The following is a 13069-nucleotide window of genomic DNA, read 5'->3' as shown; positions in this document are numbered from 1 at the left end:
AGCCATGACATTGAGATGATAGTGTGCGATTGAAGTAATGTTACAGGGGATGGGAAACCATTTCCAGTAACAACAAAGTAGTTAATACCGCTATCAAAATGAGTGAAGCAGTGGGATCCAAATGCAGAAGTAAGTTTGGTATGGATATTGTCGTGTCTGTGCACTCTACCAGTCATATTTGAAGAACAATGGATATAAGTAATTAGATAATGATTATGTGTGATCTGTATGTTGGAAAATGACTTCAGCTGATGATAAAGCATTATGGTGTCTCAACCAACAACCACCCCCACGCCCCGCCAACCCTCCCCATGCAAAAAATGTTACAGATCTGTCATATTCATCATGAATCCTGTTAAAAGGATAGCCTATGAGATCAGTGTGAACAGAACGGAAAAAGTAGAATATACAGCTTATGTAACTCCTACTCATGGGGATAACACTATAGAGCGGCGATTTCCAATTGGGGTCCCGCATCTCCTAGGCTGGCAATCACACTCAGTCAACATTAAATGGGATTTCCAGGCAGTGTCTGCTGGGATACATTGGGGTTGCAGCAAAAGCACTGCTCTGATCCCTGTGTAGTGACTGGTGCTCGCAATTACTAGCACAGCTCCCATTGATTCAACAAGAGCTGCGCCTGCAGTTACGAGCGAGGACCAGCAACTACACAGTGGTTGGAGCAGCTCTTCCCCTCCGACCCCAATGTATCAGGGCGGGGGCTGCCTGGAAAACCCTTTCGCCTGGGTCCATACAGAGCAGATTTGTCGCAGAATTTCTGTGCAGACCCTCCGTGTAGACCCTACAGAAGTTCCTCTGTGATTACAGTAGCAGGAAAGTGGATGATGATTTGAAAATCTCATCCACAAGCTGCAGAAAAAATCCACACACAACTCATGGGGATATTGACATGTGCGGAATTTAATTCTGCAGCATGTAAATTTTATTGCCATTTTCACTGCGGAATTCATCTCTTAATGAGGGGCTAAATTCCACACAAATATACGTGATAAAACCCACACCAAATGGTGCAGGTTTTGAAGTAGACTCTCCGATGCTGGTCTGCTGCAGAATGTCCACTGCAGGCATTCTGCAGCAAATCAGCCCTGTGAGGACCCAGCCTTAGGCCTCCTTCCCACGAACGGATTTCCGCCGCGTAATTCGCGGCGAAAATCCGCTGCGTTGCACGCAGCTATTAGGTTCTATTGAACCTAATAGCTCAATGCTCACGATGCGTAATTCCACCGCGGAATTACGCACCGCGATTTCTCCCGTCCTCACCCGCAGCATGCTCTATTTTCTGCGGGTGAGGACGGGCTGTACGCACTGACGGCTTCCATTGCAGTCAATGGAAGCCGTCCATTCACGCTATCTCCCGCTGTAACCAGCGGGAGATAGCGTGAAAAAACGCTTTCCCGCCCACCGCCGAGCGTCATATGACGCCAAATGACGCGGTCCGGCCGCGTCACGTGACACGGCCGGCCGTGCACGTGACACGGCTGGTGACGCGCGGCGGTGGGCGGTGACGAGCGGTGACGCGGCGGCGGTGGGCGGGGAAGCGATTTCACGCTATGTCCCGCAGGTAAGTATAGGGGCTCTGGGGGGCGCCGTGACGGGCTTCACTGCGTAATATTACGCTGCGGAGCCCGTCACGCTCGTGGGAAGGAGGCCTTAAGGTATGTTTACACGTATCAGAAGTGATGTGGATTTTCCATTCTGCGGCAAAATCTGCAGCATTTCCGCAAAAGATAGTCAAAATATGCACCATCGGTGTGGCTTTTGACTCTAAATCAGCTGCGCTTTTGCTGATTTCAGATGATGCAGCGCGCTCTCGGTGCCTCCTTCAGCTGGTGGCCTCTAGTGAGCACAGCGCCATTGGTCAGGTGATGTGGAAGTGGCCAGCGACCTTGCACTGACTACAGACCGCCATGTGCCCCAGAATATCGGAGGCGCAAAATTATACATTCTGATAAGCCATGCTCCTTTTTTGGTAGGGGTGTCCCGCGGTTAAAAAAAAATAAAAATTCCATGGGTGCCTGAAAGCTGAAAAGTTTGGAAGCACTCCCTCAGAGCAAAGCTTACTTGCTAAAAATGGTAAACTTTGATTTTGACTGCCTAGATTTCAACACTTTATGTACAGTGCAATTTGTAAACTAGTATTGTGAAAGTACTCTTTTTGGTAAGTCATGTCAGGTATTGTTTTTCAACTATTGAACGATAGTTTAATATTTTAGCAGCTTCTGCGGTTTTATGCTTGTGGATTCCCTTTGTAATAGTTGAGCAACTAAAACTTTTGTAACAAGAGGATTGCCAAAAATATAACCATTAAATTATTACTGTATATACTTGAGTATAAGCCGAGTTTTTACGCACTTTTTTGTGCTGAAAAAGCCCCCTTGGCTTATACTTGAGTCAGGGAAGGGTTTTAAAAAAAAAAACCCTCTATACTCGCCTCCCAACTGGCGTCTGTGTCCCCGACGGCGGTGTGACAAGCTGCTTGAATTCTCTTCGCTGTCCTCTCTGCTCGGCTCTGTCATCCTCTCCCATCAGCGCGGTGTAAGTAAGCGCTGTGATTGGATCTAGTGCCAGCCAATAGCAGCCAGCATTCGATCATTCACAGGCAAACGGTGAATGTCTCACTGCTTGGCTGTGATTGGCTGGCACTCGATCCAATTGCAGCTCTTGCTTACATAGCGCTTACGGCGGGGGATTTGAAAGCCAAGCGGAGAGATGACAGCAGGGAGAATTCTAAAGCCGCTTGCCGCACAGATGCCGTCTGGGAGGTGAGTATGGAGGGGTTTTTTTTATCCAGTATATACCCGAGTATAGCTCGGCTTATACTTGAGTCAATAAGTTCTCCCAGTTTTTTGTGGTAAAACTTATTGACTCAGTTTATACTCGGGTCAGCTAATACTTGAGTATATACAGTAGCTCTATTTTCTCAAAAGTATCACAAAAATTAGTATCTGATGAAAGTAATGACTACTTTAATAGGTAAATTATAGAAATTTCAGTTTTCTCACATTGTCGTCTTTGTTTTCAATTGTTTTATAAGTTTTCTTAATTTTTTTTTGTTGTCATAAACTTGTCTTTTCCTTTCAATTACACACTTGCAAATTTTGCTAAGCTTCCAAGATGGTGCAGAAAATTACCTGTAAGTATCGAAGAGGACCTAAAACCGTAAACCCCACAATGCTAGCTGTGTAGATTTTAGTAGTTGCTTCCTATCATGTCAACTGCTTTTAAAGTATCGCTTATTTAGATTACAGAGCGTGTTCTGTATCCATTATATACAATTAACCTTTAGGAAAGAAAGAAATGGCTGAGTTGTGTTGTACTACACATCCAAGACATCTATTAACGGACTATAGCTGTGGGTGGACTTTAGTACGTTAATCTTTCATTATGCATATGAGTTGGTCATTAAGTAGGGGCATCATTGCGGGGCTGAAGTTATTAGAGACATTTATGCCCATTGAAGACTGGCATGAAACTTGACTGGAAAAAAAGATGAAAGTAACAAAAAGGTCTTTTTGTATCAGTGTGTAATGAAAGAGTATCTGTCACCAGTTTTTTTGCATATGTTTTCTACGTTAGAGTCTTTTCACACTGCACTTCTGTCCAGTGCAGGCTCCATTCCAGCTTTCTTCTATACAGAAAACTGCATAGGAACGGGAAACAGGACAGAACCATGGGGGTCAACTTGTGAGACAGAGACCTCTTTCAATGGCACTTTTCAATCCATTTTAAAAGATTGACAGAAACGAAAACTATGTGAAACAAAAAGCCAGAGATCCCACTTTCCATCCCTATGCAGTTTTTTGGATAGAAAGGCACAGTGTGAAAAGACCCTTCTATGGCCAAACATATGTGGTCACCATTTGTAATTTGAGTTCATGTTTCAGCCACTCAAACTGCCAAAAAATTCATAAAATCAAGTATTTAATCTCCATAGACAAAGCCTTTCCTACTAGTCAGTTCAGGAAATTTGTGATTTGCTAAAGTGCTATTATTGTAAAATACAAGCATCTAGGAGTAAGAGCAACTTATCAGCAAAAGTTAGACCATCCAAACTCTTAGCAGGACCACTGAATGCTGAAGAAGAAATATACAAATCACCTAACCTCTGTTGCATCACTCACAATACAGTTTCTGACTTCCTCCAGAAGTGACATCAGCTCAAAAACAGTATGTAAGGAGCTGTATGAAATGGGTTTCCATACTCGACCTGCACACAAGCTTAAGATCACCATGTGCAATGCTGAGTGTCAACTGAAGTGTTGTAAAGCACATCACTACTCAAGTCTGGAGCAATAGAAAAGTGTTATGTGAAGCAGTAAATCATGTTTCACTATCTGGCAGTCTAATGAATGAATCTGGGCTTGACAGATGCTCGGAGAACGCTGCCGGAATGCATAGTGCAATCTATGACATTTGGTAGAGGAGGGTTTGGGCTTAGATTTCTCATTTAAAGTAAAGAGAAAATGTTAATACTACAGCATACACAAATAGTTTAGACAAAAAACGTTGTGAGATGAAATTGATGTGCAGGATTCTCGCCCAACATAAGTGCTTGGCCTTAAAAATGCTTTCTTGGATGAATTCGGACAGATGCATGGCAAAATCTTGTGGTAAGCCTTGCAAGAAGAGTGGAGGCTGTTGCAGCTTCAAAGGGGAATCCAACTCCAAATTACAGAGAATGTATAGCCAAAAAATCGCCTATTGTATGAATCAAGTTATATGCTAAACATATTTTAAAAGAATTTTTGTTCATATATTTTTTTCGATTTGTGATGTCACTCTATATTTTAAAAAAAATTCCTTAAATTCTGCAGGTTTCTGACTGTAAGCTTAAAGGCGCTTTCTAGGGAAAAAAAACTATTGATGACCTGTCATCCGGATAGCTCATCAATTGTTAATCACCATGGGTACTGCAACTCAGGATCCTCGGCAATAGGCTGATCGCCCAGCCCGCTGTCAGTGCAGTGAGCTGGATGTGCGTCATAGGGGACGGGAGCGGTAGTGCCCCTAGATGGCTTCACTCCTTTTTAAATCAGTGGAGCTGAAGCGGCTATTACACTTCTGCAGCCGTCCCGTGCCGAATGCAGCAATGCCGGTAGTGTAATGGCCGGCCGTATTTTGCTCCCAGAGGCTAGCTTCACACCAGCAGAAGCGTATTTGCAAGCGCCTAAGCATTGTCTTTTTGCGGAATGAATGATTCCTTTTTGCACGCGCGCATCGGCATATTGTGCTATACTTTTTTTATGCCCGCAAGGCATGTTCATTTGTGCGCAGCAAACAGATTTAAAAGGGCTAGTTAGTCTTAATGAGTTCCAAATGTGTTCTTTTTTTCATCCGAATTACGCAATATTTTACGTATTTCCTTGCATATTGAGGGCACATTTGCGCACCTCCAATTGACTTCTATGGGGCCTTTTGATGTGCAAATATGCAGAAAAATAGAACGTTATATTTCTCTTTTTGCATGGCTCAAATGTGAACACAAAATACAGAAATGTGAACAAACCCATTGAAATATATGGATTCTATTCTCTGCATATTGTACACGTAAATAAAGGGGTTGTCCCGCGAAAGCAAGTGGGGTTATACACTTCTGTATGGCCATATTAATGCACTTTGTAATGTACATCGTGCATTAATTATGAGCCATACAGAAGTTATTCACTTACCTGTTCCGTTGCTAGCGTCCTCGTCTCCATGGTGCTGTCTAATTTCAGCGTCTAATCGCCCGATTAGACGCGCTTGCGCAGTCCGGTCTTCTCCCTGGTGAATGGGGCCGCTCGTGCCGGAGAGCTGGTCCTCATAGCTCCGCCCCGTCACGTGTGCCGATTCCAGCCAATCAGGAGGCTGGAATCGGCAATGGACCGCACAGAGCCCACGGTGCACCATGGGAGAAGACTCGCGGTGCATCGTGGGTGAAGATCCCGGCGGCCATCTTGCTAAGGTAAGGAAGAAGTCGCCGCAGCGCGGGGATTTGGGTAAGTACTAAACTTTCTTTTTTTTTTTTTTAACACATGCATTGGGTTTGTCTCGCGCCGAACGGGGGGCCGATTGAATTAAAAAAAAAACGTTTCGGCACGGGACAACCCCTTTAAGTACACTTAAGAAGTACTGAGCAGCATATATGTGATTTTCAGTAGCTAATCCACTGTAAACAATAACTATTAGTTGCATGCACATCTGTATGAGTGTCTACTACTTTTCTTCAACCCTCCCCTCTACAGTTTTTTACACTTTTAAGAGGTTGTTAGAGTTGTAAGAACTCTGGACAACCCCTTCCCCATGCATTAAAATTACAAATTGTGATTAACTCCCCGCTCTCGCTATGTTCCGCTACAGTGCTTGGTCCCCTGCTGTGGTCTCTGTTGACAGCTGTAGTCCCGTCCAGTTTATGGGATGTAACAGGCCCTGCAGCCAATCACTGAGCTCCATGATCGATTGCAGCATCTGTGCCATTCTGTAAACCAGGCTGGATTGCAGCTGTCGTCAGAGACTGAAGTGGTTGACACAATGGACTCCAAGCACCATCATGGGACACAGTAGGAGGGGGGGGAAGAGGTGAGTACATCACCATTTGTTTTAATGCATGGGGTAGAGGTTGTCCAGAGATGCAGTTCAGCTAACCACTGTATGAGGGTTTGGAATAAATAGCTTTCAGGCTGCAGATATTTAATATGTATGAATGTTGTAATTCCAAACATTCAATAATCTTAGGCCTCATGTCCACGGGGAAAATCAGGCCCGCTCCGGATTCTCCATGGAGAATCTGCAGCGGGTCCCTCCTGCCCCGCGGACATGAGGGCTGAAAATAAGAATAAATGAGAATAAACTCACCTCCCATCCGCTCCGTTTCTTCTCTTTGCTGCGGCGTCATCTTCTCTGCGTCGCGGCCGGATCTTCTTTCTTCGGCTCGGCGGATGCGCATGATGACGTCGGTGACGTGCCCCGCGCATGCGCCGTCCCGAAGAAAAAAGATCTGGCCGCGACGGAGAGAAGATGGCGCCGCGGCGAAGAGAAGAAACGGAGGGTGTGAGTAAATCCCGATTTTTGTCTCCCGCGGATCCGGACGGCTTCCATAGGCTTCAATAGAAGCCCGCGGGAGACCCGCATGAAAATGGAGCATGGTCCAGATTTTTTTCATGCTCCATTTTTTTTAAAATCCCTTTTATTGACCATCCGCGGGTATTTATCTACCCCACGGGTGGTCAATGCATCCCTATGGGGTGCGGATCCGCGGGCAGGAGAAGAGTTAAAATCCGCTGCGGATTTTAATTCTTATTTTGCCCGTGGACATGAGCCCTTAAGGTCTAGACCATTGGTGGCGAACCAATGGCACACATGCCAGAGGCGGCACGCAGAGCCCTCCCTACTGGCACGCACCAGCGGCTCCTCACCACAGTAGTAAATACCGGCAGGGGTGCTGTGGCACCGCTGCCGGCATTCACTCAGCGGCGCTGATCCCAGGCGCATACTGACGTCAGTTTGTAGCTGGGATCCTTCTCCCCATTTCCCTGACGTCTCCTCCATGGTTCCACAAGAGCAGAGGGGAGGAGGCATCCGGCAGCACACTGACGTCAGTGTGCACCTGAGATTAGCGCCAAGGAGAGGAGCAGCAGCATTTCGACAAGGAGGTGGGAGTAAGTATATGGGTCTCAGGAGGGGCACAATTACTACTGGGGCTGATACAGGGATACTATCAATAAGTGTCCCCTATATCGGCCCCAGTAGTAATGCTTTTACTACTGGGGCCACTGTGGGCTGTCACTATTACCGCTGGGGCCACTGTGGGCTGTCACTATTACCGCTGGGGCCACTGTGGGCTGTCACTATTACCGCTGGGGCCACTGTGGGCTGTCACTATTAACGCTGGGGCCACTGTGGGCTGTCACTATTATTGTTGGGGCCACTGTGGGCTGTCACTATTATTGTTGGGGCCACTGTGGGCTGTCACTATTACCGCTGGGGCCACTGTGGGCTGTCACTATTACCGCTGGGGCCACTGTGGGCTGTCACTATTATTGTTGGGGCCACTGTGGGCTGTCACTATTATTGTTGGGGCCACTGTGGGCTGTCACTATTACCGTTGGGGCCGCTCTAGGGGGGGTCACTATTATCGCTGCAGCAGGGAGTCACTATTACCGCTGGGGCCGCTCTGGGGGGGGGGTCATTATTACTGCTGGGGTATGTTTACATGTGGCGTAATTGTTGCAGAATGTCCTCAGCAGACATTTCTGCTGCAAATTCCACAGCATTTCCACATCCAAAAGCAGTCAAAATCTGCACCCTGTCTATTTCAAAACATCCCTGTCCTTTTAAGAACGATGGAGATAAAAATCATACGTCATAAGCTCCGCCCCTTGACATGTTGACACTTTGCAATACATAAGTGGGTTTTGGGTTGCAGTTTGGGCATTTGGTCGCTAAAAGGTTCGCCATCACTGGTCTAGACTCTAGGTTAACAGTTACAGAATTCTGAGCATACCATACGTGCTTGATCATTACAGGATTGTCATCAGCCCATTACTTGCTATAGAATGAATATTTTACTAATTTACTACATTTTCCAGGAGCTGTTATACTTATCAGTTTTTTTTGTGATACCTTCAATCAAAATCAAATAGGCACGAAGAATTTACTGAATACTAATTTACATAACTCCCATTTAATTCCATGTTAAAAATGCCTCAAGTATGCTCATAAGATTCCCTTTGTATTGCATTGGCACAGGTTCTGTATCCTTGCATTTCTGAGAACATACATATACCCATGACAGACACTGCATTCCATGACATACCTAATTGGTTTAAGGTTTTAAAAGGGTTGCCCCACCAAAGGAGTTATCCCTATCCACAGAATAGGGGTTAACTAACTGATTGGTGGGGTCTTGAATGCTGGGACCCCAACCGATCAGGAGAATGGTGCTTTTGAAGGTTCCCAAATAATTGAACAATGCGCACCACTTCTCTATTCATTATAATTAGAGATGAGTGAGCGTACTCGGAAAAGCACTACTCGCTCGAGTATTTTGCTTTATCTGAGTATCGCTGTGCTCGTCCCTGAAGATTCGGGTGCCGGCACGGAGCGGGGAGCTGCAGGGGAGAGCGGGGAGGAACGGAGGTAAGATCTTTCTCTCCTTCTCTCCCGCCCGCTCTCCCCTGCTCCCCGCTGCGACTCACCTGTCAGCCGCAGCGGCACCCGAATCTTCAGGGACGAGCACAGCGATACTCGGATAAAGCCAATTACTCGAGCGAGTAGTGCTTATCCGAGTACGCTCGCTCATCTCTAATTATAATTTGAATATTGGAGATGGTGGAATTTAACCTCTCTGCAACCTCTAGCAGTTCCACTGAAGTGAAGTGGTAGTGTGCATGCTTCACTGCCGATCCATTTATTTGGTGACCCCAGTTCTCATGATCAGCTAGTTATCCACTATCCTTTGGATAGGGCATCATTTATTTTGGTGGGACAACCCCTTTTAAAATCACAAATAGGGATACAACTCATATTTACATGTGAAAGTTTTTTGATAGAAAACAAGGAGTGCCAAACTGTGATATTTTACTTTGTGTTGATATGGAGTTGACAATAAGATGAATATTGTGTAAGGAGTGAGAGACAACATAGCTAAGGCATGTTGTATTTCAGGATATCACATTCATGTAAAAACTTAGTTTAACGTCTTTTTTTTTTTTTTGTCCCACATGGGGACTGACTGTAAGTTGTCGTCAGCTGAATGCTTGTGTGCTGCCATTATTCCAAAGCATTATCGTATCTGGTATGGTCCAACAGCAGATATATCTAACAGACCTTTGAGTCTTTGTCAGGCCTTTCGCTGCCATTGAAACCCACGGTACTTTAAAATGTGGTCTTGAAGATAAAAATTAGGAGATCTATTCTGCCTTTTTATCTGTTCCCAGAATGCTTGTGTTGTAGTATTCTCTTCCTGGCGACTAGAACAATGCAGTAACAATTTCATAAAAATGTTGTCATGCTACCTATCTGTGAAACCCAAATGCTTGTGTAACTCCGTGTGCTGTGTAAATATTTTATATGCTTTTAGTGTCCTATTGTAGCTCATATCCTCAAGATGTGCTTGTTGATTTATGGTGTCTGTAGTAGATAATCTATATTTATTCACCTGTCATGATGATGTAAAATGGACATTTATAATTACCTGTGACTTGGTCTTAGTATCCCTGGATTCCTCTTCAGTTATCATAGTCAGAATCCATATATTAGGTATGTGTACATTGTGTATAATATATATTTTTTAACCTACCTTTCAGGATGAATCCCTTCAACGACTGCAAAAGGAATCTGAAATTCTTCAGAGAACATATGCACACTACTTCGATCTAACAATTATCAACAATGAGATTGATGAAACTATTAGGCATCTGGAGGAAGCCATTGAGCTTGTGTGCACGGCACCACAATGGGTTCCTGTATCCTGGGTCTATTAGACCATTTTCAAGGGAACTGTTGGTGTTTTATTACTTCAAAATCACCTCGTGCAGTACTTGGAGGATCCTCTCTGTTGGCGTTCCGTCAACTGGTCTTGGCCCCTAGAGACTACCTAAATGTAGTGTGATCTAAATTTATAATTATTGTCATGTCCTAATAGGTGGGAAGGAAAACAAAGCAAACTTTCAGTGCTAATTTAAAGAGACAGTATCTGTTTTGTAACCTTTTATTTCTCCTAGATTGTATTAAAATATACCTTTTTAAAATATATGCATTATTCAGTCCTTTTGAATGTTATATTTTTGGAAACCATAGCTTTTTGTTTTAAAGGCCTCTAAAAACTGCACAAGTGATATGCTGCTTTCTATAATCTATTTTAATAACAGGGAAATTTGGTTACCTTTAGCAGGGGTGGAACACTACATTCTTTTTAAAGTCTTACGTCATTCAGTAACAAAGGCACTATTTAATTTATTTACACAAATAGCCTTCATCTATTGGAAGAGGAGATACCACGTATTTAATGGCCTTTTTCATTTAAGATATTTTCCTTAAAGTATTTACTGCATAAAATAGTTTTATTTGATACTGTCTCTTTGAAGAAAACTATAAACAATATAGAAATTTGAAAGTGGGTCTTAATGCATGTGGACAGTCGCAAGCGTTTATACTGTTGGTGTATCTGTGTTGAACAAATCTGTAACTTACAGAAACATACATTCCGTTCATGGGAATTCGTACCCGAGGGAATTAATTACAATTATTATAACCAAGTTGTAAACCTATGCACATCCCTTGCATTTTGGGCAACTTTATAAAAAGAAAAAACATGATTTTTATTATTAATCATGTAGTGTAATGTGTTTGTAATTTTGTCTCAATTTAATTTGTTGTAAACTGGGGAAAGTAACAACTTTTTATTTGTTTTTTGTTTTGTTTTTCTTTTCTTTTTTTTTTGCCATTTCAAATCTGTTGTCAAGAGGAGTATTAGTGTTTTAATTGAGGAAAAGAGAAAATGTTTTGCTTTTTATGCATTGTAATTGTTTAAATTGCACAAAATATGATTTATGTAACAGATGGTTTTGGGGACCGATTTAAACCAATATTCCATATGATCTAAAAAGAAAAAAATACCCTGTAAATTCAGTAGCAGAGTGGAATCTAAGTTTAGCTTGACCAATATATTATTTTTAAATATATTTCCTTTTATGTGTTCAATGATTATGCTTTTGGGTCATTCATTTATTGTATTAAGAGAAATTAATTTTATAATTCTTGTGGCACAGTGAATGATTGTGCAGATAATTTGTCTTACTGGTTGCACATTACATGTGCTCTTTGGGAAGTTGATGGGTTAAATTCTGCCCAGTCTCGTTACTTCTTGTTTCCATTGGCACAGTTTTAATTCCTAAAGCACAAAATGTACAGTACATTAAAATCACTGGAAGATATTCATAACCCATCAATTTGCAAGACACTTTCTAGTCATATGACACCTAACACAAGTTAGCATTACTTTCATAGATAAGGCCTTACTGGGTAGGGGCAATCCATGTCTCCTGAATTTGCAAAAGATTGGTTTTAGACTTTCTAATATTTCCCTTATTTTTCAGTTATTTTTTTCAATTCGTATCCTTTTTAGTTATGTAAACCTTAATCCTCCTTTTTGTAGTACAGCAATCTTTGTGTAGAGTAGAACCTTGACTTTACCTCTCAATTGAGCATGTTGGTGGCAAAGGAATACAAACACTCCGTTTTGAAATTTGTATAACTGTAAGCCAAAAATGTAGTGTCTTTAATCAACCTGTTTTGTTAAATCCAAGAATGTGGAATATTTTGATTTCTTCATTTGTAGTCTTGTACATCTGAGGGTTCAATGTAAATGTCCATAAGAGTCTTTCTGCTCTAGGTTTGACTGATTAGGGTAAATAGAGGGGGGAAAAAGACAAATTCACCATGAGAGTATAAATAAAATCAGATTTATTTTGTCCTGTGCTATTTTTTATTTCTGACTACGCTTTCCATTTTACAGCTAATATACTGTATATATTGATTTTATTATCTTACATTTAACTACAAATTAAAGCAAAAGACTGCCTCATCAAGAATATTTTTTCATTTTCTCTTTCATTCAGAATCTGTGGAAATTGTGTTCAGTACAAAGCCATTTGATTTGTGAACATTCAAATATAAAATTCTAACCATAAATAGGTATATATCTATATATATATATATTACAAATACCACATTAGAGTTCAGTATATTTGGGACATGATCTTTAATTTGTAAGTGACTTCTTGAATTTCTGTACATTCACAATAAATTTGTGAATTGTCTTTTTACATAAAAAATTTGGAATATAATTTATTTTTCACATCGGTTGTAGTTTCTAAGATAACAGCCCCTCATCTGTATTAAAATAATCAGATGGGGAAATTACTGGTGCTAGAGAAACCGAATTACTACGTGTTGAAAAGTAGGTTTCTTAAAAAGACAATGTCAATTTCTTTCTTAGGCTTCCTAATCTCGATATCTGTTTAAATATCTTGCCAAGAAATTGTTTTTTTTTTCAGTGCCTGTTACC

General features: G+C 42.2%; 1 protein-coding gene across 4 annotated transcripts in view; it reads left to right on the top strand.

Annotated features, from left to right (window-relative positions):
* Positions 1-12593, top strand: part of CASK (calcium/calmodulin dependent serine protein kinase) — a 268122-nt gene extending 255529 nt beyond the window's left edge. For all 4 annotated transcript variants that reach the window (XM_066599973.1, XM_066599972.1, XM_066599971.1 and 1 more), the window contains one exon: positions 10308-12593. In XM_066599973.1, the coding sequence (XP_066456070.1) occupies positions 10308-10484 (177 nt within the window). In that variant the 3' untranslated portion in view covers positions 10485-12593. The remainder of the gene's footprint in view (positions 1-10307) is intronic.
* The last annotated feature ends 476 nt before the right edge of the window (positions 12594-13069 follow it).

This window comes from Eleutherodactylus coqui, chromosome 4, assembly GCF_035609145.1.
Source record: "Eleutherodactylus coqui strain aEleCoq1 chromosome 4, aEleCoq1.hap1, whole genome shotgun sequence".
In the NCBI taxonomy this organism is placed as follows: domain Eukaryota; kingdom Metazoa; phylum Chordata; class Amphibia; order Anura; family Eleutherodactylidae; genus Eleutherodactylus; species Eleutherodactylus coqui.
Note: the sequence above shows the minus strand (reverse complement) of the source record. Positions and strands in the feature narration are given on the sequence as shown.